The sequence below is a fragment of the Aedes albopictus genome, chromosome 1 (genome assembly GCF_035046485.1).
Source record: "Aedes albopictus strain Foshan chromosome 1, AalbF5, whole genome shotgun sequence".
NCBI lineage: Eukaryota > Metazoa > Arthropoda > Insecta > Diptera > Culicidae > Aedes > Aedes albopictus.
In genome coordinates, this window is record NC_085136.1 from 217,375,281 (window position 1) to 217,402,434 (window position 27,154).

A 27,154-nucleotide genomic window follows, 5' to 3' on the forward strand; every position below is an offset into this window, starting at 1 on the left:
CCCATTTCAAAAAATTGCTTTAGGCTATAACTTTTTTGTTACCTCATCAAAACGTTTGAAAATTTCACTCGATATTCTTAACATAGTATCAATTAAGTGGCAAAACTTTGATCGAAATCGGTTCAGCACTTTTTCTAGTAAATATCCAAAGCTCAAATCGCTTCAAGGTGAATTTTAGGTACTTTTTGACCATTTTTAGTTCCGCGTGCACTATTTTGACTGTACACTGAAATAAATTTTGTTGTGGAAACTACCGATGCCATAGTAAAATTACTAACCGTACCTATGATTCTCAACCGACAACAAAATCTGTTAAGGTAACTGAAATATGCTTGAAATTACTATGCATTGTAGTAAATTCAACTAAAAGCGTAGTCGTCTCAACAACAAAACATTGTTAATTTTTCGTGGACACGCATTTTACAACACATTATGGTCAAAAATACAATGCTCATTGGTTAAATTAAGATTATTTTTGGTAATGTTAACTGCACTGCTAGTTAAGTTGACAGTGTTTTAGTGGAATTAACTGGAAATTGTTGTTTGTTGAGAATCATAGGTACGGTTAGTAATTTTACTATGGAATCGGTAGTTTCCACAACAAAATTTTTTTCAGTGTAGAACTGGTAACACTGTCCCGATTTTTATAAAACTTTGACAGTGTAAAATTGTTGTGTTAAACTGTTTACAGTGCACATTTCAGCCATTTTTGTTGAGTACCTACTTTCAAAGTAAGTACAGTTTGAATTTCATTATACCAAAAACCACATCTGCTTATTGTGAGATAGTGCGACATATATGACTATAACTTTTTACCGGTATTATCAAATTGAATGAAATTTTGACAAATTAATTCTACATACAAACTTTACGTACATAAAAATTTTCATTGAAATCGGTTCAGTATTTTTGGCGCCAGAGTTGAAACGGCAAAAAAGTGATATTTTCCAAAATGTTTGTTTGCACAAGATTCTCAAGTGGCAATTCCCTTGTTTCAACGTTATCTCCGCCAATACTCAACCGATTTTCATGAAAATTTTATGGTATTAGCTACACATAATATACTATTCATGATCAAAAAATTAGCTATTTTGGCGAACGCATTCAAAAGTTATACAATATTTTCTGTGGGTCAATTTCACCGTGGACACCCTTTATGATGTAAAAATTCACTATTCCACCCGTAGATTTCATGATGTAAACTCAAAGACAGTTTGGAAGACCTTACGTATACGAAAAAAAAAATCCTTCACAATGTTTGAATATCTATGTATCTGTCCTCAGCGACTCTCTCTCTCTCTCTTCTTGGCGTAACGTCCTCATTGGGACAAAGCCTGCTTCTCAGCTTAGTGTTCTATGAGCACTTCCACAGTTATTAACTGAGAGCTTCCTCTGCCAATGACCATTTTGCATGCGTATATCGTGTGGCAGGCACGAAGATACTCTATGCCCAAGGAAGTCAAGGAAATTTCCTTTACGAAAAGATCCTGGACCGACCGGGAATCGAACCCGTCACCCTCAGCATGGTCATGCTGAATACCCGTGCGTTTACCGCCTCGGCTATTGGGTCCTCAGCGACTATCAAGTGCTTATTATAGTGCAGTTTCCACCTTTCGGTCATCTTATTTTGATTTTCTTTTCTTCTCTCCATTCCAGCTATTGGCTGGCCAACGGTTTGTGGACGTGACGCTCGCCTGCGAGGGCCACCAGGTGCACTGTCATCGGCTGGTACTGGCAGCATGTTCTACCTTCTTCGAGAACTTGCTCGGCGAGAACCCGTGCAAGCACCCCATCATCATACTTCCACGGGAGATCAAACTGTGGGCCATCCAGGCGCTGGTCGATTTCATGTACAAAGGAGAAGTGAACGTATCTCAGGCCGGTCTGCCAGATCTGATGAAATGTGCCGAAATACTGAAGATCCGCGGCCTGTGCGGATCGGATGCGGCACTCAATCTCAACCAAATCGCCAGCCCCGGTGGCGGAAGCAGTTCGAGCGCATCCGCTGCGGGACAAACCCAGGAATCATCATCGAACCAAAGTGGCCAAAGAGGATGCAGTAGGTTTCATCAGTAGTGGTTTAAATGTGTGACACAAGCTGATATCTCTCATTTGCATTCCAGGTCCTCAACGCAGTGAACAAGCCAAAGGACAGCAGAACAGTGCCCTCAGTGGAATTAAGCCCTCGGGGAACTTCCTGAACAGCTTAAACCTACAACCTGTAGCCTCATCTACGCCTGCGAAGGCTTCTAGTCAGCAGAAACTGCACCAACAACGTCACAACCTTCAGCAGAGCGGCGATGATGGCGACAGTGACAACGGAGGGAGTGGGAACGAACTGTGCATCAAGACAGAAGATCTGATCATAGGTAAGACACGATTTGAACCAAATCGGTCGGTTAAGGAGTTCTTTTGATGGATTTGGTCCATTAATAATACAACATTTCTTTTATCCAAATTTTTCTTAAGCGCAACCCTCCCAGAGTTGTCAATTTCTTGATTTTGTTTTTGGCTGACCAAGCCATGTGGGAAATTACACTGTTGAAAATGCTTTGACATCCATGTGCACAACAGAACATGTGCTCGATGAACAAATTGAGATTTGAAATTATGAAAAGAAATCCACGTACTCCGGTGAGACTCGAACTCACGACTCCCAATTCGCTAGACGGGCGCTTCTATTCCCATATAGCCGAGGCGGTAAACGCACGGGTATTCAGCATGACCATGCTGAGGGTGACGGGTTCGATTCCCGGTCGGTCCAGGATCTTTTCGTAAAGGAAATTTCCTTGACTTCCTTGGGCATAGAGTATCTTCGTGCCTGCCACACGATATACGCATTAGTATGGGACACGCTTGTATGGAAAAAATGAATCCTCGCTCCAGTCGACTTTTTAGATCCCATTTAGGTCCCATATGAACTGTGCAAAATTTCAGCGCAATCGGTGAAACTATAATTTAGCGCAAGCGGTGCAAAGTTTTCATAGGATTTACTATGGGAAAAGTTACACTTTCAAACAAAAAATCCCAGAGGTCGCCCCTTGTCGCCTTAATTCAAATCGATCAACGCTTCTTGTAGAAAAATCATTTATGAAACTTTCCTTCGAAGACCGCAAAACAATTGGATGCTTGTGGAAAAAGTTATTGATTTATTACCGATTAGTGATCCAACGAACGGCTTTTTGTTTTGTTTTATTAGCAGCACTGTAGCTGCTGCCTTGGCTGCTGCTGTTTCTGGGGGTGGTGATGCCACCCGCCACCCAATGCAGCAACGGCAGCAGCAGTGCTGCTGATAAAACAAAACAAAAAGCCGTTCGTTGGATCACTAATCGGTAATAAATCAATAACTTTTTCCACAAGCGTCCAATTGTTTTGCGGTCTTCGAAGGAAAGTTTCATAAATGATTTTTCTACAAGAAGCGTTGATCGATTTGAATTAACGAGACAAGGGGCGACCTCTGGGAATTTTTATCTGAAAGTGTAACTTTTCCCATAGTAAATCCTATGAAAACTTTGCACCGCTTGCGCTAAATTATAGTTTCACCGATTGCGCTGAAATTTTGCACAGTTCATATGAGACCTAAATGGAATCGAAAAAGTCAACTGGAGCGAGAATTTGATGTTTGTCCCATACTAATACGCATGCAAAATGGTCATTGGCAGAGGAAGCTCTCAGTTAATAACTGTGGAAGTGCTCATAGAACACTAAGCTGAGAAGCAGGCTTTGTCCCAATGAGGACGTTACGCCAAGAAGAGAGAGAGAGCGCTTCTATTCCTTCAAGCTACGGAGTCACTCGATTATCTCCGTCGCCAGCAGGCCATACCAATAAGTGATTGGAAGGCAGTGCCCGAAGCTCTCGACAATTAAAAATAACTTCCTCTCCCGCTTTGACATACATGTGCACAACAGACAATGTGTTAGATGTGCATCTAATCCCATCCGAAGGGGGTTTGGATTGTGAAAAGAAGATAACCATGTGCGATTGTGGAATCGAGTTCAGTTCTAGGCCTGCTGGCGACGGAGATAGTCGAGTGACTCCGTAGCTTGAAGGAATAGAAGCGCCCGTCTAGCGAATTGGGAGTCGTGAGTTCGAGTCTCACCGGAGTACGTGGATTTCTTTTCATAATTTCAAATCTCAATTTGTTCATCGAGCACATGTTATGTTGTGCACATGGATGTCAAAGCATTTTCAACAGTGTAACCTCCCAGAGTTTCTCCAAAGTTTCTCGATCAATCATTCAAATATTTTCCACCAATCTTTCAAAGTCTCATTTGTAGATCCTATAAACATAACGATTCTTGTAGAAATTCCCCTCATCGACTTCTCCAGAATGCATGGCAAAATTTCTCCTGCATAGCATTAGTCAAACGGTTCATTGAATATCCCTCCATTTCAGATGAAGACGCTGTGAAACAGGATGACGACGACGATGAGATAGAGATGGAAGGAAACGACAAAACCCAAGCAGGTAAGTCGTTTTAGTTTACCAGTAATAAGGTTGAAAGCAAAATTAACTAACCTGAGTGATGTATACCCAAATACCGATTTCGGTTATCAGAACTCACCTGCCTCCGACCGGTTTAATCTGTTCATTAGGGTGTACTGAAACCAGAAAATCAATGTTCGAAAAGTTGTAGCGCTCAACTCTTATACAAAATGAACCAATCTAATATAACACAACAGAAAATTCAGTTCAACATTACTTTCCACTGTACTACCATTTCTATTGAAATCCAACAGAATTTCTCTTAATTTTTTAGTTTTTTTTTTACACAAAAACATATTTTTACACAACGCCTAAATTTCATTTGCTTGACGCACAGTACTGGACCGAATAAAGTACCCTTTTCATACCAAATGCCCTAGTTTGGAGCAGCGAATCTCAGTTTCTAAGTAAGAGCACCGGTCACTGGGCATTAACAATCACTTGAACAAATCATGTCGATCCCTGCAGCCTTACTGTTTTTCAACTGGTACAGGTTCTTCCGTCTGGCAATCACCAATGTTTTGACTGTCTTTTTTGAACCTTGCATTTAGCGGATACTGGCGCAGTCTTGCACCGCACACGATTGATTCTTGAATAAAACTTTCTCATATCGTTCCGATTGCTGCTGATGCCTTGAGGGGGTTTCATGTTTCATGTTTTTGGGCTGACCCAATGAGGAACTTGTGAGGACCAGAGCTATGTTGGACGTTCCTTTCAGATTGTCGACTCGACGAGCTTGAAGTTAGTATGGGATACCTTTGCCAAACGTATGCAGAAGTGACAAGTTAGCAAGTTTTACTTAATTTGCTGCTGGTCTGTCTGCCATTTTCTCTATAGTTCAAGCATGATTCGGGAGACGGCGGAAGATACGGAATCCCACTTGTCCGTCCCCGTACACATCCTTTCAACAATGTTGTCCGAAGTGATATCTCCACCTCCGATGCTCCACGAAGCGTGAGCTTTCGAAAAGCACATGCTCCACGGTCTCGTCGCAGCTTGTGCACTCGGGACATGGGATTCGCCATGGGACCTGCGCTTCCATTTGGTCACGCTCGTTACTCTTGCAGAGATATTCCACGTGGCTATCGAATATCATATTACATATCGTCGATCAGGACCCCAAGTTGCTTCAGCAAGCGCTAGGAGTTGATCGCGCACCCGCCTGTGGTGACCACTGCCTACTGTTCGGACTTACTTGTTCACCACCACCACCACCACCTCCGTTTTGTGATGCTCGATTGCCATCTTTCTTGATCTCATCCAGTCTTTCACTATTCAAATCACGTGCGCTGCTGTCAGCCCCACTTTCTCTATCAACTAGCCGTATACCACGAGGGTAATATCATGGACAAAGCCAACCAACTTTACACCCGGTGGAAATATGGGCCTCATTACACCATCATACGCCGCGTTCCAAAGTACCGGGCCCAGGATGGACCCCTGAGATACCCCCGCGGTGATGTTGTAGCTCCTTTCACCTTCCTCGGTGTTATAGATTATAGCACCCTATTCTGGAAGTACCTCTCCAATATCCTGCATAGGTTATCCGAGACTCCTAGGTGATGTATGGGTCTCCAGATAGTCTAGTGGTTAAGGCTATGGATCGCCAATCCAAAGGCGGCGGGTTCGATTCCCGTTCCAGTCGGGAACATTTTCTCGACATCCTAGGCATAGTGTATCATTGTACTTGCCTCACAATATATAAATTCATGAAATGGCAGGCAAAGGAAGCCCTTCATTAATAACTGTGGAAGTGCTCAAAGAACACAAAGTTGAAGCGAGGCAGGCCAAGTCCCTGTGTGGACGTAGAGCCAAAAAGAAGAAGAAGAAGGTGATGTATGGCGCACTCGATGGCAGCCCAGCTGACGCTTTAGCTTAACCCTTTGGAGACGGATGGGCCACATTAGCTCAGCCGAGAAAACTGACCTTTACAAACGTGTTCTAGACCGGCGAGGTTGCATGCAGAAATACCGTCTCGAAAGGCTAAGGAACTTCTCTATTGCGATGATCTCGTCGTTTGTTACCATGACAACCTATTGTGGCGCTGGAACAGCGTTTCCACCATCTTCTGCAGAATTTCAGGGGAGCGTTCTGGTGCTGACGCGCCCGTCATTTTGGCCATGACTACCCTGAAAACATCACCTCAGTGCACAGTGGGAAAAAACCGACCCAAAAAGGCACCTAATTATTGCGGCTGGTTGCGATCTTTGAAGCCCATCTTTTCCGAATGGAAAAATGCCAAGGAATCGATTGGTGATAGTTTCATTCACCGGAATTGAGTGTAAGTGTCCATTTTGCCCCATTTTCCCCTAAAAACACTGTTTTTCTGAATTAAATAATGGTTTCAACTGATTGCGGCTAACCAACCAATTTTTTATTGATGTAGAATTGACAGGTGCATTCTATGGAGCATACCTCGATCTGTATCTTTGACTGGAAGTGTCCATTTTGCCTCATTTTCCCCTAAAAATACTGTTTTTCTGGATTAAAAAATAGTTTCAACTGATTGCGGCTATTCAACCATTTTTTTCTTGATGTAGAATTTACAGGTGCATTCTATGGGACACACCTTGATTTGTGTCATTGAATGAAAGTGCCCATTTTGCCTCATTTTCCCATTTTCCCCTAAGATACTATTTTTCTGAATCAAAAAAAATGGTTTCAACTGATTGCGGCCAACCAACCATTTTTTACCTGATGTAGAATGAATCGGCACATACTTTGCGGTGCACCTCGACATATGTCATTGACTGGAAGTGCCCATTTTGCCTCATTTTCCCCTAAAAATACTGTTTTTTTTCTATTAAAAATTAGTATCAACTGATTGCTGCATACCTACCATATTTTTCTTGATGTAGAATTGGCAGGAACATTTCATGAGGCACATCTCGATCCGTGTCATTGACAGGAAGTGCTCATTTTGCACCATTTTCCCCTAAAAAACTGTTTTTCTGGATTGAAAAATAGTTTTAACTGATTGCGGCTAACCAACCATTTTCAATCTGATTTAGAATTAACCGGCGCATACTTTGGGACGCACCTCGATCTGTGTCTTTGACTGGAAGTATCCATTTTGCCCCATTTTCCCCTAAAATACTATTTTTCTGAATTAAAGACATGTTTCAACTGATTTCGGCTAACCAATCGATTTTTGCTTGATGTAGAATTAACCGGCGCATATTTTGGGGCACACCTCGTTCTGTGTCTTTGGGTGGTGGTGCGTATTTTGCTTCATTTTCCCCTAAACTACGGGTTTTCTGGATTTAAAAATAGTTTTAATTGATTGCAACTAACCAATATTTTTTCCTGAAATAGAATCGACCTACGCATATTATGGAATACACCTCGCGCTATGCGTTAGTCTGAAATTGCCCGTTTCACCCCATTTACCCCTTATTAGTTCCAACTAATTACGGTTAACCAAGCAGGTGTATCGCGAGATGTATCCCATAGTATGCATAGGTCGATTCTACATCAGGAAAAAAATATTGATTGGCTGCAATCAATTGAAACTATTTTAAAATCCAGAAAATCCATAGTTTAGGGGAAAATGGGGCAAAATGGGCACTACCACCCAAAGACACAGAACGAAGTGCACGTTAAAGTATGTGCCGGTTAATTCTACATTAAGTAAAAATTGATTGATTAGCCGCAATCAGTTGATACAATTGTATAATTTAGAAAAATAGTATTTTTAGGGGAAAATAAGACAAAATGGGTACTTCCAGTCAACGACACAGATCAAAGTGTGCTCCAAAGCATGCGCCGGTTGATTCTACATCAGGTAAAAATTGGTTGGTTAGCCGCAATCAGTTAAAACTATTTTTAATCCAGGAAAACTGTATTTATAGGGGAAAATGGGTCAAAATGAGCACTTCCAGTCAATGACACGGATCGAGATGTGCCTCATGAAATGTTCCTGCCAATTCTATATCAAGAAAAATATGGTAGGTATGCAGCAATCAGTTGATACTAATTTTAATTCAGAAAAAAACAGTATTTTTAGGGGAAAATGAGGCAAAATGGGCACGTCCAGTCAATGACATATGTCGAGGTGCACCGCAAAGTATGTGCCGATTCATTCTACATCAGGTAAAAATTGGTTGGTTGGCCGCAATCAGTTGAAACCATTTTTTTATTCAGAAAAATAGTCTCTTAGGGCAAAATGAGGCAAAATGGGCACTTTCATTCAATGACACAAATCAAGGTGTGTCCCATAGATTGCACCTGTAAATTCTACATCAAGAAAAAAATGGTTGGTTAGCCGCAATCAGTTGAAACTAATTTTTAATCCAGAAAAACAGTATTTTTAGGGGAAAATGAGGCAAAATGGACACTTCCAGTCAAAGATACAGATCGAGGTATGCTCCATAGAATGCACCTGTCAATTCTACATCAATAAAAAATTGGTTGGTTAGCCGCAATCAGTTGAAACCATTATTTAATTCAGAAAAACAGTGTTTTTAGGGGAAAATGGGGCAAAATGGACACTTACACTCAATTCCGGTGAATGAAACTATCACCAATCGATTCCTTGGCATTTTTCCATTCGGAAAAGATGGGCTTCAAAGATCGCAACCAGCCGCAATAATTAGGTGCCTTTTTGGGTCGGTTTTTTTCCACTGTGCAGTGGGTCATGTTGGCTGCCTGGCAGTGATTATCGTAGCACGTCTGCTTACCCGCCCTAATCTCTTTGTACAGTGCCAGTTTAGCCGCCCTGTGGGACTTACTTCGCTCCATTCTACCCTCATTGGTACGAGCTCTTTGCATCCTCCTCCTAGCTCTGAGGCAGGATGCGTGGAGTTCTGCGATTTCTGGACACCACCAGTATACCGGTTTGCGCCCAATGAGGTACAGATACAGGTGGCGCAGATAAACATTGCAAACCACTAGTTGTCTCTTTTGTTCTACCGCTGATCAAATGCAACTCAATTAGTGACGTCACTAATTGAGTTACATTTGATCAGTGGTAGAACAAAAGAGACAACTAGTGGTTTGCAATGTTTATCTGCGCCACCTGTATCTGTACCTCATTGGTTTGCGCCCACTCCTGGTTAGGGATCACCTTGGCATTGTGGCGCCGCATGCACAACTTAGGGTTCCGACTACACCGTCACTAAACAGATCGTCGGTGTTATCCTCCATAAGCAATCGCTCCACAAATGTCGGCTTATCGAAGCACGTGGTCAGCCATCTCCGATGACTGTCAATGATCCTCGGCTGCGACCGTCTTTCTTCGCGTTCCGCTCTTTTTTTTATGGAATGAGGAAACCTGTTGGTTAGCAACACCGTAGGAAAACCACATTCTGCACTACCTGACCTTGCTCCGCGGCACGCCCGTTAGGGATTACTTCGTAGAGGAGGGGGGGACTGTGCTTTCGCACTCTCGCTATCATCTGTCAGCCATCACATACGGCATATCTCTAGGGGACCAACTCGACTAACTGTTGGTCGGCCCGCCATTTCCTCTGGAGGTGGAGTACGATTGTGGATACCGTGGTCGACACGGCATTCCACTCGTCCACCCCCGTACACATCCTCTCTATAATGTTATCGGGAGTTCGCGTTCCGCTCTGTATCGAATCGCTAGGTGACCACTGTGCGTGTATCCATCGTCGACCCTACAGTCCGAGCTAGGGTTTAAATCCGTGCTCTAGAAGGTCGCATCGATGACGGACTCTACACCGTTCCTACTGTAGATTTTTTTGTCCGCTTATGTTCGTGGCATCCACGTTCAGTCTAGCGATAGCTACTCGCTTCTTCACCAATGACCACTGAACTCTATCCCAGTAGTACACTTGATAGCGAATCCAGCGTAAACGAGAGCTGGTGGGCATAACAACTGAAGCTGTACAGGCGTGTGATCTTCGCTATTGCGAAGCCTTCGGGCGACTTGTCCGCTATCTAGTTCCCGTTGTCCGGGGGAGATGCTGTATGGGCTCGTTAGTGAAGCGCTGTCTGTGCTTTACTCTGACACTGACTTCCACAGCAAATGTTGTGGTCTCTCAGTGGCTCAGGCACAGCTGTGTAACCTGCATTATCGTCGGTTGGTTCGGCCTCCGCGCGTGCCTGGGCATTTAGGACCGCCCGTCGTGTGGCCATTATTCGCCGTGAAAGTTAGGCATGTTGAACTCCCTGGCGGTGTGGACTTCCACTCCGCACTTCCTACCGAGTTCGCCACTGTCGGGGCCTTTACACGCCCACGACTTGTGTTCTTGCTCGAAGCACTTGAAGCATGCCACTGGCGGCGTGTACATGCTGAGCGGGTACACTGACCAGCCTACTTTGAACCTGCCAAGTGCCTTCGTCCTGTTTACCTCCCATACAGGGAGCTTGATGTATCTACCTCGCACTGCTGTTTAACCTTCCTTAACTCGCGCCAGCATCACGCTAATGCTGAGTACGAAAAACGAGATTTTTTAACGTGTTGTACAAAATACAACAGCACGATGGCTCAAGGGTTAAGTGCGACTGCGAGCTCCTCTGCACCTCGTGCAGGTTTTGACACTGATGAGTCGCCTCCGGCGTTAGGACTCCCACCTGCACTTTTTCGTCCTTCGTTGGCCGCCTCCTTCTTTAGCACTAGCATCATATCTCCAGTTCTGGTGCGCCGGATGCTTTTTACATCCGTGCCCAGCGGTGAGTGACGATTTTCGCCTCGCATGGTCCTCATCACCTCGGCGTAAATGTCCGCCTCAGTTGTAAACATCAGCGCGTCGCTCCGTTCGCGCTTGCTGGCTGGTTTCACTTTCCTCATTTTTTTTTCTTTTTAACCGTAATGCAAGGATTCTCCTTCCGTTGGTCCGGTTGGCACCTGTTTTTCTTAGGATTGACCTTCTGGGGCATGGTTTCCCTGCCCCTCGTGCGTTTTGAAACCTTCTGGGGCATGGTTTCCCTGCCCCTCGTGCGTTTTGAAACCGACTGGTTGCTCCGGGCGTCCCTTTCTTCCTCTTCGGCTTTTTGCCCGCCTCTGTCGGACGCTTCTTGACCCCACCCCCCGCTCGGGTGGCGTCTCCTCGGCAGATTTCGACCATGCAGCTCGAGCCATAGGACGATTTGACCTCTCCGCTACGGCCCCGGCGAGCTGCATGGTTTGGGTGGACCGTTCCTCCTTGCTCGCGTCTTTTGCACTCCGCTCTTCGACTAGGAGATCATACTCCTTTTGACCAGAGCCAGTGATTTGCAGAGCTTCAGCAGGCCCTGTTTCAGGACCTTGCTGATGGTGTTCCGCCCGCTCGTGTAGCCGATCAGCTCGTCCAGCTGATCTATGGTATTCCGCTCAGCGGTTCAGCGCTCGCGTTAAACTTTTTATCGTCTGCTCGCTGGTGGGTACACCAACTTCTCGTAGTGACGATCTCGCCAAACCTTCACGCGTGAGCGGGTTCACCGCCGCTCCCCCCGCTACTCCACTCTCGATCACGTTGTTACAGTTAGAGGGATTTCGAGGTCATGTCTGTTGGGCCTCCCTTAAAGCTGCCATCCCTCACAGCCAATGAGGTAGTCGCCAATGATCCTTCTGATCTATGCAAACAGGGAGCCGACCCGAGGATTGGCACAGGCCCTTATGGGGACTAAGCTCAGAGCCGGATCAGCGCAAATCAGGAATATTCATCTGAACCTACTTCCACCCAGTTCGATTCCTAAGCTGGGTACAGGTCAGGAACGTTCTTTAAGACCTCACTACGGTTTTACGGGATTGAAGACAGCGCCGACATTAGCCCATCCACTGTTTCAGATCAGTGTCACCCGACTCTACTAAGAAGATAGAAATTCTGAATGCCGTCGCTACCAGCTCACTTGTGCGTAGTTACCTAGCGTGTACCGTCTCAGTTACCAATTACAAACTTGATATATTTTTCTAGTCGGGAAGGCACTCCTAGCTGGGCCAATTTGGAAGACCACAGATGATCACTACTGTGTATGTACCTAACGTAGTCCCTCCCGTCGGAGTTAGGGATTAGACCCAGACTCTAGAAGGTCACATCGTTGATGGACTCCACCGATGACCATGGGACTCAATATCCTACCATAGTGTACTGGATAGCAAAGTAAGCATGGTCCGTCGAACGAATCATTCCTTCGACTCCGTTCACTGTACCTGACGGTTGCGTCGTTGAAAACTGTAGTCCTGTAGAGGGCCTAATCCTTCGCCCTCATCTAGCCTCGAGATTCAGGCCGTATGCTGAGGCAACATCTGATTGTGGCAGTCGCCTTAAGTCATATCGAGGTGACGAGGTGGCCGTCGTCATCAGAATCGACATTTGCTCCATGATAGGTCCCGATGACTTAGATAATGTCGAAGAAGTTCCGTCTATCAATAAGGACGTGGTCGATTTAGGATTCCGTCTGCTGCGATTATTTCTGGGAGATAATGTTCGCTGAAGACGGCAAAAGATCCTCAACCTGCACATTATTTCATCGATGATCGGCCACCAACCGATCGGGCGCTTCTGTATATATGTAACCACAACTCTGGTAGATGGTATGATTACCTCTAAACGTTCACACCGCGGATCTTGTCGAATACACCTCCTGTTCAGCTACGATGCCGAATCCGTGGTCATTCAGTGCATCGACGAGTATGCGGGTAGCATCGATAAAACTTAAAGTAACATTTTGATGGCTAATTAGTCTTGTAGAGGTTCTCAGAACCGTCATAAAACTAAATGTGTTTTGTTTTGGTTTTATGACGGTTCTAAGAAAATCCTCTAGCTAGTTTATTTGACTTAAACATGTTAATTGGGAATATCTGAACTTTCACCACAGATTGCACGGAGCTTGCTATCGCAGGTTCTGTTGGGTCATTGCCACTAGATTTGGTTCTTATTCTTATCTTGTTTCCTTTTCACTGCTTGTTGGCCTTACGGCTGTCTTTCAGTTTTTGACACATTCTTCTAGGGAATTTCTATGGATTTTCAAGGTGTTCCTTGAGTGATTGCTCAATAAATTACTCACTCTAGTCACAAGAACGTTCGGAGATATTTCGTCAATCCAAAATGCAACCAGGGGTTGTCAAACTCGGTCATCACTGTATTTGAACACTTTTTAGAACTTTAGATATTTTTAAAGATACATACATTGAAAACAATGTTACTTTTGTGATTGTGTCTATCAGTATTTAGTTAACAATTGTTTAAGTCTATTTTTCATAAACCATCTTGACGGAACAACCCAATAAGCACTTAAAAATTACAATCTACAAAATTGTTTCACATGTATTGCTTAGGTGTTTTTTTCAGATAAGGGATAGAGTACTATGACTTTCCGAACATTGATTTTTGTATACACCCTACTACTCATAAACAGTCAAACAAATTTTATTGCAATGTTCACTTGAAATCAGTCAAGTCAAATGACCTACACGCAAAGCATTGGTCATATCTCGTGCTTTAAAGTTTGATTTCAACCGATTCGAAAGCCCGTTTGATAACAACAATGGAACGATAGTCACGTCATGACGATGACGACGAGCGAGAAGAGTTCGAAGTGTAGGTGATTTCTCATAATGGATATCCTCATCCCCAGTCCCCGTAAAGAGTAGATTGTAGAATCCTTCCCAAAATGCCTTCTAGTCGTCGAAGCCTGGAGTCAGCCTAATTAATTGTTTCTCTGTCTTCGTTCTTCACTCTGTCTGTTTCAACAACAACAACGTCTTTGCAGAGGACGACGACCACCAAGTCGTTGAGGATGAAGATATTGAAGGTTTTGTCGAAGACGTAGTAGGGCCCAAACTCCAACCGCTAGGCGGTCGACGATCACGTCTCCTCAGTAGTAATAGCAATAGTAATAACAATAATAATCGGTTCACTATCACCATCACCGACGACAACAGTACTGCTAGTAACCCTTGTCCAGCAGAGTCCTCCAAAACGACCCTTACGAACAACCGAGTGACCTCCTCGCTTCCTCCGCCGTCGTCATCGTCGCTGCTGTCGATCCTAACACGTGGCTCGATTCGGGTGAAATCGAACGAAAATCTTTTTGAAAATCACTTCACTCAACGACACGATCAACTTTCGTCGGAAGAACTTAGACATGTTGTTAGATCCGTTCGAACCGGAAAGCACGGGTACGGGTCGTTCTACGGTGTTGGTGATGGTGCTGATGGTGACGATGGTGACGGTGATGGTGGTGATGGTAGTGGTGATGGAAGTGCTATCAATAGTATTAAAAGTGTAGATGGTGGGACTGATTCCGGCACAACCGGTCTTCCCTCTTCCTTAGTGTACAACCGCAATACGATGGATATCTACGTTAAACCAAAGAAAGATGGCGGTGGTGGCGCCAGCACTACTAGCAATCCGGACATTTCGTACGAAGAGGCAGGAAGCGAAATTTCGGCCGACGGTTTCGAGAACATCATCTGTTCACCGAACTTTCCGCAACTCGGCGGCGGAAGCAGTACTATGGGCAGCTATCAGGATGATGACTACGACGATGATTTCGACATTCAGATTCTCCCGGATGAGAATTCGTTGACGAACGGCGAAAGCGAAGGCGATGACTTTGTGTACCCACCTCCTCTGCTCCCTTTCGGAAACTCGGAAACAAGCATCACCCGCATACCGGGTAAAATGCGAACGAACGGTGGATCAGCTCTGCTCACGCCAATGATAAAACGGCGGCGCCAGTCCAGCCGGGGAGGAAGACTGATGTTCTCGGATTCCAGAGAAACCAAGGTCACCATGACGAACGGGGTAGTTATTCCACCGTCGGCGTTCGTTCTGAGGAATCCCCGGGGGAATCAGCCGCGGTCCTACAACACAGACGCGCTCTGGTCGGCCTTGATGGACGTCAAGGCGGGAGAAAGTATATACAGGTATGTAGGACGCTCTGTTTCTGTTCCCATTGATTGTTTGAATTTGTTCGATTTATGTATAATTCTAATTAGTTTTATACTTGTACATCTTCAGAAGTATTTGTTTTTTATGCAAAATGGTTTTATTTATTCTTTAACATTGTTCAATTATTTATCTGCGTATGATTTTCTGAACCAATTCAATTTATCGTTTTGATCCATTCAAGTTGAGTGACAACCTTGATCAACTGCCCAATGAATTCTGTAATGGTCCTTGCACTACTGCTGTTGATCCCCTAACGCAGTTATCCGCTGTCTTTACGTGTAATTTTTGAACTATCGAAACTCAAAATTTATAAAAAGCTGCAACGTTTGATTGCTTTGACTTCATATCATCACGCAACAGAAACACGTGTCTGATGAACATATTGCGAGTTGGATTTTGAAAAGAAATCCACGTGTTCCGGTGGAAATCAATCCCACGACTTCCAATTCACTAGACGGTCGCCGCTTCTTTCATCAAAGCTACGGACTTGTCCATGTCCGTCCTCTGAAGGCACAAAACTGCACTCGATTCCTCTAATGCGCATCGTTTGTTCCTTTTTACAATCCAAATCTCCTTCGGATGGAATTAGATGAACATCTACACGTCTCTGTTGTGTACAATGTGTATGTATTTCAGAGCGGGAGAAGAATTATTTTCGAAAAATGTCGTGAGCTTCGGGCACTGTCTATCCGATGACTTTATCGGTATGACAATTAGTGGCCGTCGGACTCTCGACAGGTCAGTTTTCGGCAGTGTGATCACATAGCACCATATACACGGAACCAGAAATCAACCCAAATATAGGTTCTTTTCAATCATATCGGCTCTTCCGTGCGAGAACCCAAATTTGGCTATACCGCGTTAAAGCTCTGAGTGGGTAGTTTCCGTTTGATGCCGGCAGAAAATTGCAACCCATCGCAAAGTTCTTTCTACCTAGCGTTAACTTTCGAAGTATCCTAGTGGGTTGAAATAAACCCACTTTTGGGTAAACGACAAAGAACCCAAATTTGGCTTCTCGCACGGACATTTTCGGCTAGGTAGCTGCTTCTCGCTTTGTTTTTGACAACAATGCGAGCGGGAGAGCGAGAAAACAACCCACTGCTGGGTAAAAAGTTCAAGCGGTATACTTATTTTTGCGTTCTTTTAACGTATTTTTTAGGTAATCTGTTTTTTCCGTGTAAGGGTTTCCCCAAACCGACTGTCGCTGGCGACCAATGAGGTACAGATACAGGTGGCGCAGATAAACATTGCAAACCACTAGTTGTCTCTTTTGTTCTACCACTGATCAAATGTAACTCAATTAGTGACGTCACTAATTGAGTTGCATTTGATCAGCGGTAGAACAAAAGAGACAACTAGTGGTTTGCAATGTTTATCTGCGCCACCTGTATCTGTACCTCATTGGCTGGCGACAGCGATTTTTCAGGTGAGTGTACATTAAAGCGTTGCATGATGCAACTTGCATCGCCTTTTCAAAAGCATATTTTGGAAAAACTAAACAACGCTTTGCGTTGAAATTTTTAACAACTGATTACTCACTGCTGTTAATTTATCGATGAAATTTTCAGCGCGATTCGATGTTTTTTTTTCCACTTGTGCTTTTAAAAGTGCAAGGTTCGGCTTTAATGAACCTTCGCCTGAAAAACCGCTGTCGCGGGTAAAAATCGCGTTGGTTTGGGGGAGCCTTAAATGTCAATTTCATGATTTTTACTTAGGCTAACCAAGGATGGGAACACTCACTTGCAAACAGTTACACTCACTTGCAGTTTTCTCAGCTTAGAAGCGTGCAATCAAAAAACGATGTATTGACGACTTTTGTTTGGTGATTTTGTCTAAAACTTTGCCGAATAGAGTAGAGGTCGCACACGCATACCGAAGTCGTGAGGAAGCTGCGAAGGCAACTCTCCACAAGGTGAATGTAAATTACACTCACCTCGTGGAGAGTAGTTTTCACAGCTCTGTCACGACTTTGGGATTCGTGTGTGACCCCTACTCTGTTTAACAAAGTTTTAAACAAAACCACAATGGCAAAAGTCGTCCATACATCATTTCTTGATTGCAGGCATTTGAGCTGAGAAAATAGTGTAACTCTTTGCAAGTGAGTATTCCCATCCCTGAGGCAAACCAAGCTAAATAGATATTACAACGTTTGATTGTTCTGGCATTTATACACGTGGTTGGTCGGAATTTACATCAACATATATCTGAAAACGTCTCAATCTTCTTCTTTTTCGTTATGGCTCTACGTTCCCATTGGGACTTGGCCTGCCGTGCTTCAACTTAGTGTTCTTTGAGCACTTCCACAATGGGGCACCTTCGGTGTAGTACTAGATTTGTGGTAATGAGCTGAATTTTAGTATGGTGACAGGGTGGCCACTCAACCGGGAATTCCGGGAAAACCGGGAATTACCCGGGAATTGCAAACAACCGGGAAAAAACCGGGAATTTGCTTAGATCATAAACCACCCTTAAAATTAAAGGTCCAGGATAATAATTTCTATTGCATCTACATGAGAATCATTATTTTTTCTTAAACATGATCAATATTTTTGTAATCTAAAGATACTATATCGCAGATACTGCATAGTTCAAAACTTAATCATAAGATTTATTTTAGATTTTTCTTAAATTTTGATTTTTAATCTTGGACTTTTTTAATAGAACTGTTATAGAGAATTATAATTGTTTTTGAAAAAGCTAAGGTATAAATGGAAAACTTTAAATCATGTGTCTTGGGTAGGACAGTCAGTGTATTGTATCAATACAGAAAAAAATATTGCCATATTAAAAAAATACCTTATTTTACCGCAGTGTTCCTCTACAATTACAAATGTGTATGATTTAAGAAATTCTGTTAAATCGATCGTCTTCAAGAATTTCATAACATTTTTTTCCAGTATTCCATGTTACCCATGTTCTTTAGATAGTATACTATCGATTTTTCCAGGTTGCCTAACATTTCTCTTGATGATAAACCAAGGTTTTCTTCGCAGATTCTCCTAGAGATTTTTCCAAACATTAATTAAGAGATTTAACAAGATATTTTCCCAGGGATTTCTTGAAACGTCTGACAAGTAACTTTTCCAAAACAATTCAACCATATCAAACAGTTTTACCAATAATTTCCTTTTTCTCAAGAAAATTATTGATAAAATTATAAATAATTTCTAAAGACGTTCTTAAAGATTTTACATGCTTTTGGTCAAATATTTTTGGAGTAATTTATTTGGGAATTTCAACTATGTTTTACCTATTTGAATCCTCCCATGAATTTCTTAAGGAGTCCCTCTTTCATTAGTATACTGTCAAGCATCTCAACAGTGAACATTATCAAGGAATCCTTTAATAATTATTCCAGAGATTCCACAAACAGTTTTTACTTTCCATATTACCTTTACAGGTTTCTTCAAGAGATTTTTCGAATAATCTCCCAGTGATTGCTCCAGTAGATTCTCGAGAAATTCGCATTCAAGTATTTTTATGTTATTTTGAGCGTTAAACAGTTCAAGCTTAAAGCATACAATTGAACAGTTATGGTGTTATGTTGTTGGGGAATTCAAAAAAATATATAAATGTAAAATTTATTAAAGCCGCCATAAATTGTCAACCTCCTAGAACGCGATCAATGGATCACTAAAATAACTAAAACGGCCGCTATGAAATGAACAGATAGCGCCACCGTAGCCTTGTGTGTTTGACGTAACTCGACTGCTGTCACTGTGTTACCGTCCATATACGGTGGCGCTTTTGTTTTGATGCGGTGAGTAGCGAAAAAGTCAGCTTCAATGATCCATTAAGCCAAAAGTCTACTTCACTTGGGCCCTTTATGATGAATGATATTTTTTTACATTGTTAGACCTTTGACAATGGTGCGCTTCCAATAAGGTTAACTGTTTACAAAATCAGAAAAGTGAGAAAAAAGAAAATAGCAATATTAGTGTTCCGATTTAACCATAAAAAACAATTTCTAGAAAACCGGGAAAAAAATTTTTAGGTACCGGGAAAAACCGGGAAATAACCGGGAATTTATTGCGAATCTTTTCTGAAATCCGCATACCGACCAACAACTGGTGCGCCAACAGCCCATGCGCCGGGCTGTGCGCCATACAAAATGTAAATAAACAAGTGTCAAAATGGTTCGCGCCAAGAGCTCTATCTCTCTTAGGGTTCGGTTCCATTTTTTTGTCTAAAACATTGAACGTCTTTATGTCTGGAAATAATGTACAACAAAGATAATATTGACGGTAACAACGCTTTTACTTCATTAAACCACTGATTAATAGTTATTATTATTATTATTTATTTATTAAAGAGGTTTTAACAAATAGTCATTCGCCTCCGTAAAACTAAGAAAAAAGGAAAAGGAATATACTTAAATACTATTTAGTAATTTACATTTCTTGAGAAATTGAATTAGCTTTTCTTCGTTTGTTTCATTGTTGCTTAGGATATCGCTGATGTCTGTGTCTAGTTTGATTTCAGATCTCTCTGCATCATATTTACGGCAGTCCGTGAGTATATGCGGAACGGTTATTTCGACTCCACATGTGTTGCAAATGTTGCTTTCTCGAGAGAAGATTGCTCGATGTGACATATTGGTATGACCAATCCGAAGGCGCGTTATTGCTCTCCGCTCCTTATTTGACTTCCTATCTTGCCAGGGAATCGTTGTGCTTTTGACCTTTCGAAGAAAACTTTCATTTGAGTATCTCCATGTACTTTCCCAGCTACATCTTAAGTAGAATTTAGCTTGTTTTTTGGCGTCCATTGCAGGAATGGGCATATTTGGGGCGGCATCTCTTCGCCCAATTGCAGCAAGCTGGTCGGCTTTCTCGTTACCTAAGATGCCCACATGGGCTGGTACCCAACAAATTGAGGCGTTTGTGGCCCTGGCAAGTATTTCAGCTTGTTGTATCCAAGGATGGTTAGAGTTCCCTTTTTCTATTGAAGCTAGACAACTGGCCGAATCGGAGAAAACTACCGGATTTGTATCTCTGGTGTTTTGAAGGGCAGCTACGATTGCGTGGGCTTCAGCTGAGTATATCGAACATCCGTCCGGTAACCGGCCGTGAATTTCTAGGTTCTCCGCAGATATACCAAATCCTACTTGTTCCTCGGACACCGAACCGTCAGTGAAGATTTTTGTTCGACCCTCGTACTTTTCGGATGCTATTTCCGAGAATAGTTTTTTGGCTTTCTCTGGTTGTTCACCTGCCCTAAGCTGTGTTTTTAGAGTCCAATCTATTTGCACTCCGGGTTCCGACCATGGTCTGCAACCTGTTCGGTGTTTTTTTGCAATGGATGGGATGTGCAATCCTGTCAGCTCGAAATAGTGTTCATCAGCTCTTGTTGCAAACGGTGCTTCAGTTAATGTTCCATGTTGTGCCATCCACTGATTAATAGTGATTTGGCTAGTGAAAAACTTGGCGCACAGTCAATCGGCGCGCAAATTGTGCGCTGGTGTGCGGATTTGAGTTAATCGTCGCAAAGTGCCCAACACACGTTCTGCCCTGGCGCGCAACCTAGATGTCAAAGAGAAACTTGTCGAAATGCTAAAAATTCTCGAGAAGCTCAATAATTTACCGAGTTGAGTGGCCACCCTGTGGTGAGAAGGTCAATTCTCCGTTTCTGCAATGAAATGGTGCAAAAAGCGTGGGTATTATGATTCCTTGCCTAATTTGATGCTGTTTGAGCAGATGTCTTTTTCTCCTATCAAAAGTTATCTGCAATTGTGTGATCCAAACCACGTTTTCTCCATGGATTTCCATGCGCACCGGCAAAGACATGCAACAGCATCCGAGTTTACGCCTGCATGCATACACAAAGGCACCTGCCGCAAAATTTGGGTAGATCGGAGGTTCGTTTCCGTTCTTGTCTGTTTCTTAATGATGTGGGTATTGCTTTAATAACTTTTTTATTGTTTTGAAAACCTTAAACCTTCAGTTTTTCATTAGTAAATTCAGATTTTAAATTCGTGTTCGTTAACACTGCGAAATATCGCTGCATTTATGTAAACGGCCAGCACCGGGCTCAGTGCGCAAAAGTGGCATTGTTTACAAAACGGCAGATAACTTTTGAAAGAAGAAAATACATCTCTAATTTTTTGATTTGTTACTACCAGTGAATCAAAATCCAACCATCGCGCAACAATAATGACAATGTCGCAACCTGTATTTGTTGCGACATTCCACCCAATGCGACATAAGATTGTCCCAACTTGAAAATAATAGGATAAACATTGTACACCAAGAATTTAGAGATTTTTCAGCCTTGCGTTGCGATTTTCGAACGGTAACTTCGAGTAGGTAAACACAGCAACTCTGCTGAAGATCTATCATCAAACAGTTTCGACTTTGGGTTTATAATAATTGATTATTCACGAGTTGAAAAGTACGCAACAAATTCAGCATCCGTTTTGTCTGCAACAAAAATTTTCGAGATCATGTCATTATCTGTTACCAGTAGGGATAAAGAGTAATCGTCGCGCCTTCTTTGTTGCTTGTTTTGGGCTTCTTCTGTCTGACAATTCTCTTCACTGGTTACTACATATAAGTGTTTCAGCTTTCAATCGATGCAAAAAATTTGAAAATCGGCGGTTGCCATCATGGTGATAAAGAAGTTTTGGTATAAAAATCCAAGATGGCGGCCAAAATCAATATGGCGGACCCAATTTTTTATAATGGTAAATAGTAGCTCTATCTTTCCTCTTTTCAACAACATTTGGTTTTGAGGTGGTTTTTGGAGAAACTTTCGAGTTATAATGGTTGAAATGAGCCACCATTTGAACAAAATCGAGGGGTCTGCAAAATTTGTTGTGGCTCTAACTAACGAGGGGTCCATCAATTTGAGTAACCAAATGCATTTTCCTTACTTTTTTAGCGAGGACTTTCAGAAAATCGCCACTTAAAACATTTTTGAAGACAAGGTGTAAATAGTGGGCCGGTCTCAGCGAGAATTACCTATATGTATTGGGATATTCTATAATATTTCCAACGTGAGACCATTAGTATACCAGAAAACTTACAAAGAGCAACAAAGAGAGACACTCGTATTATTATGCAGTCCAACAGATACATTTGGGAATGAATTTCACCGATTGAGTAAAGAGAAATAAGAGTAGAGCCTAAAGACCTTGAACGTCTTAATGTCATAATAGTTTGAATGGCCTATTTCACCAAGTGAATGTTGCTAAGTTATCAGAATTGCACTCTTAGGCTCTAAGAGTGGCGTGGATTATACTCCGTGAGTATTCGCTATAATGAAAATATCCTAAGATTCACAGATATTGCGAACCATACTATAAAATACATTGGGGTCCGTCCCAGTCAACCAGTGATCGTATAAGATGTTGGATAAGATGCTTAAGTGGAGGCGATATGCGTACGTTTTACATAAGCCTAAATGGAGGCATGCACGCATATGGCCTCCACTTAATCATCCTATGCAACATTTTATACGATTACTGGTTGACTGGGGTCTGTATGCCAGTGGACACCCAAATATCAACACATAGAGGTACTCGTATTATGATGAGGTACAACATACACAATCATGAAATAATTATGTCGATAGAGTGAAGAGAAACAAGAGTAGATCCTGTAGGTCTTGAAGGTCCTAATTCCAGAATAGTTTGGAGTCTCAGGTTTGGATGGCCTAGATCACCAAATGACTGTTGCTAAGTTAACAGAATTTCACTCTTAGGCTCTAAGAGTAGCGTGGATTATACTCCGTGAGTATTCGCTACAATAAAAATATCCTAATATTTGCAGATATTGCGAACCATACATATTTCAAAGAACATTGGGGTCCATCTGTATGCCAGGGGACACTCACATAGCAATACAGAGATACTCGTATTATTATAACAACAGGTACAACAGAATCATTCGTGAAAGAATTATGTAGATAGAATGAAGAGAAACAAGGCCTGGAAGGTCCTAATTCCAGAGTAGTTTGGATAGCCATGAATGTACCAAAAGCATTTTGGCGATTTGTCACAATAGATCTATGAACTGGTCGAAGTGACTTAGATACCCGACATGGAATAAAAAATGTGTTTCTCTGAGACAATCAGATGTCCTGCTAATTTAACCCCTTCCCGCCGACGACTTCTTTCAAAGTTTTGAATGCTAATAAATACTTTGAATATTGCTGTGTGCATTCAAGATGCAAACAGTGTCCAAATGCGCTTCAAACGCGGTAACACATGTTACCAAAGGCAACGTAGCAATCATAGGCAATATCACCGCCTCCCTAGGATTCGAAAGCTCCCACTGACATCGGGTTACTTGTTAGAAAATCTTACCGCATTTGGTGCTCCCGCATTTGATATTTGCATTTTGAATGCACACAGCAATAAAAAGTGCTCGAACAAAAGTTGTTAGAAATCACTTCAATTTATAAAAATCGTAAAAAAAAGTTTTTAATTGTTTATCAATAGTTATTGATTGTTTATCAATAGTTTCACTATTGAACCAATAATTATAGTGTACAAGTACTCTAATAAGCTTATACCTCTTTTCCGAATACTTCTATAACATATTGAATTGAACTGGTTTAGGTCGAATTCGCCAAAAAGTGATGGTGCTCTACAGACACCATGAGCGTTAAAGAGTTAAGGCTAAATAAGTGCTGGATTATGAAAATATAATTGATTAGTTTAAATGTTCACCTATATGGTTTCGCATTATGCGATTTACACAGTGTATTCTGTACATCCTCGCTTTTGACGTTTTGCAATAGATATCGAGCTGGTGTCATTGCTGCTATCCTTTTTTGTGCTGTGATTGTAAAGAGTTTATTCTTTCGTAGTTTGGGTAGTTACTACGGTGAGGATAACTCAAATCAATCTTCAGTAAAAAAGTACATCGAGGATAAAATTCTGCAGACTTATGCTAAATGGCACAGCCCAAGTGGCTTTAGTCCAATCTTACCTTACTTTCGCAAGGGCAATTTCCATCTAGGAAACCTTGTAAACCCAGGTTTGCTATGTATAGTAAAAATGAAATCGCGTGTCATGCCTCGAGCATGTGTGTTTCTCAATCATGCAATTTTGTGTGTCACTGAAACTAACAACCAGAGATGTATGTAGGTGCTGTTACAATTGACGTACATATCTTTTGGAAATCCCAACAGGAAATACATCTTTTATTCGGTTTATTAACCGCACTTTGAACCATCTTCAACTAATGCTTTCAAACACGTTATTACGTCATCTTGGGCAGCTCAGATATTAATTTGAGAGGCTCTAGATTAGTTTGATAAAATACTTGAGTATTATAGACCTCGGATTACTCAACATTGGCAATCGTTCCACCTTTTTGGTATCGGCTAGAGAAGAAGTATTATATAGAACGCTCTACTCGAACAGAATTAATCACGAATAGATAAACCGACATTAGGAAATATGTTACTTCACGAATTTAGCGTTTTCGGAATCGCTGGTTTACAAAGTCGGATTACTTGTTGATTTGATTGGGTGTTCTGTATCTCGTCCGTTGTCTAGTGTAAGTCATGTGTTCAGTCTGTGCAGCCTCTGGCTGAAGACGGTGTGAATTGTCTTTTAAACAATAAAATTTTGATGGCTCCATACAAATCTCTTTTTCAGAAGGGAGCATTTTCAACTTCTTCGAAAACTTCTTGTATACAGCTTTGCTATTGGGTATTCTACCAGATCCTTGCGTGATAAAAATGTAAAATTTATTCCAAAAGTAGAACGTGCATCTTATGAAGAAGCAAAGAGTTCCAAGCCTAAAAGCCTATCATCAGTTTGATCCCTTTTCTTCTGAAATGCTTAGAACGCATTGTCGATCATCATATCCGTCGTGATGATTTTCTGGCTAACATGCCTCTACATGTGAACCAACATGCTTACCATCTGGAAAGTCCATATATATTTCATATATTTTTCAAGTGCTATTGTTTCATTTATTCTGTTCTATTAAGTTTTTATATTTCTGTTCAACATAAAATTAACCTTTATTCTAATCCGATTCTTTCGTTTCAATTTTTCACTTCCTTTCGTTTTGGGCACCTATCTGTGCATGTGTACAAAAAACCGCACCAATTGCAGAGCGTCACAAATCCACAAAGTTCCTCGCAAAACGCTCCGCAACTGGATGAAACGGTGGGACATCAAGTCCGCCTATCCGATGCCCCGGCAGCTAAAGGAAGCCGCAGAAAAGAAACGTATCATCAAGGAACTGACTGAACAAGCGCAGCAAATCGGCGAAGATCCGATGCAGTAGTGAGTGGGAGCAAAAACCAACCAACCAATTAATATGTACTGGAAACCGTAAAAAAACACTTAATTATACGTTTTTACACAAAGAAAGAAAGCAAAAAACAAAGAAATGAACCCCAAATATGAAACAAATACGGAAATGATAGTCAGCATGAAACAGATGGCAAAGATAAGAGAGTAAGAGAGAAAGAGACAAATTTAAGATATACAGATTTATATATTTTTGAGTTATAGTTGCTAAGTCAAACATCCCCGTAACCCCTTTCCCTTTTCCCATCTCATCCCAAAAATTAGAAGCGTAAGGTAACCTCCCTTCCCCACAGATAGAAAGAGAGTCGGAACGGAGAAAATATGGTTCAAAGTGAAATCTAGTTCGGTAGTGTTTAGGTTATTTTTTTTTCTATGGTTTTCCAAAAACATACAAAAGCATAAGTGGAATGAAAATCTCCTAATCCTTAGTTTAGAACATTGAGTTATGCAATTTTATTTTAGCGAAGCACATTTTCATCACGCGAACACATTACACATATGTTAGAGGGCTCCTTTTCAGGTGGAATAATGCCGTTTGCCATAATGCACACTTGGAATAATGTGAATTTGGCATAACACTTAGCATCATTGGCATTTTTCACAACATCTAAAAAGAATAATGCTAATGACAGTACACAAATTAAGCATCTATGCCAAATGGTATTATACCAAATGGAGTTGAGCCAAGTAGGAGATCGGTTTAGGGCTCCACCCTTGCCTGGTCCACTGTGGAGAGGTATAATTGTCATCGCTGTTTGCGATTATAATTTCACAAAACAAAAGTAGTAAAAACGTACATTTACTTCTAGTCAAATGTTGTCAAACCACAAACCATTAGCTTTTTCATCCCAAGGGCTTTATATACATACAAATCTAGTTTACGGAAAAAATTGGCATTACATTTCGTTGTGCACGAATATTAGTCACGCTCGGTTGCAATGTAGGTACCATATATTTTTAACTCCTAAGGCCATAATAATTGTGTATGTAATGTATGATTAGTGTATCTCTCGTACCTTTGATTTCAATTAACTATTTTATATGCACCAATCATATTTTTATACATCCCTTTAAGTAAGTACTTACCTGAATGTGGAACTGATCGGGACAGTCGTTTCCCGATCGAGGGCAGTCTTGTTTGAAATAACTTATTTTCTACGGAACCATTCTAGTGTCGTTTCATTACCAAAAATTGTGCAAGTCAATAAAGTAATTTGAGTAAAAACCAACAGAAAAAGTACTTTTTTTGCCTTGTGTGAAAGCCATGATGATGATGATGAACCTGGGCGTGTTAGTGGAATACCTTCTTCTCCATACCAAGTATACCAATAACTCAAATAAACAGCCACCATCTTGAACTTTGATGGATTTTAAACCTCTATCTTGGATATTATTGGCGCCATGATTGGACAGCTTACCTTACCTTACCGGTCAGGCTAAGGCCGGGGTGGCCTCTGCTGTACATAGTAGCCGCCTCCATTCCACTCGGTCCATGGCTGTTTGTCTCCAGTTCCGCACTCTGCGTAGGGTCCGCAGATCGTCTTCTACTT

The 27,154-nt window shown here is 41.9% G+C and overlaps 1 protein-coding gene across 8 annotated transcripts in view; it reads left to right on the forward strand.

The window, feature by feature from the left end:
- The window catches only part of LOC115254371 (protein tramtrack, beta isoform), a 64,569-nt gene extending 37,728 nt beyond the window's left edge, over window positions 1–26,841 (forward strand). For 5 of the 8 annotated variants that reach the window (XM_062846252.1, XM_062846250.1, XM_062846251.1 and 2 more), the window contains exons 3-7: window positions 1,657–2,059; window positions 2,124–2,369; window positions 4,398–4,469; window positions 14,148–15,306; window positions 25,404–26,841. In XM_062846252.1, coding sequence (XP_062702236.1) covers window positions 1,657–2,059; window positions 2,124–2,369; window positions 4,398–4,469; window positions 14,148–15,306; window positions 25,404–25,578 — 2,055 coding nt within the window. In that variant the 3' untranslated portion in view covers window positions 25,579–26,841. The remainder of the gene's footprint in view (window positions 1–1,656; window positions 2,060–2,123; window positions 2,370–4,397; window positions 4,470–14,147; window positions 15,307–25,403) is intronic. The other 3 variants (XM_062846254.1, XM_062846255.1, XM_062846256.1) reach the window with 3 other exon arrangements.
- Window positions 26,842–27,154: the final 313 nt, after the last annotated feature.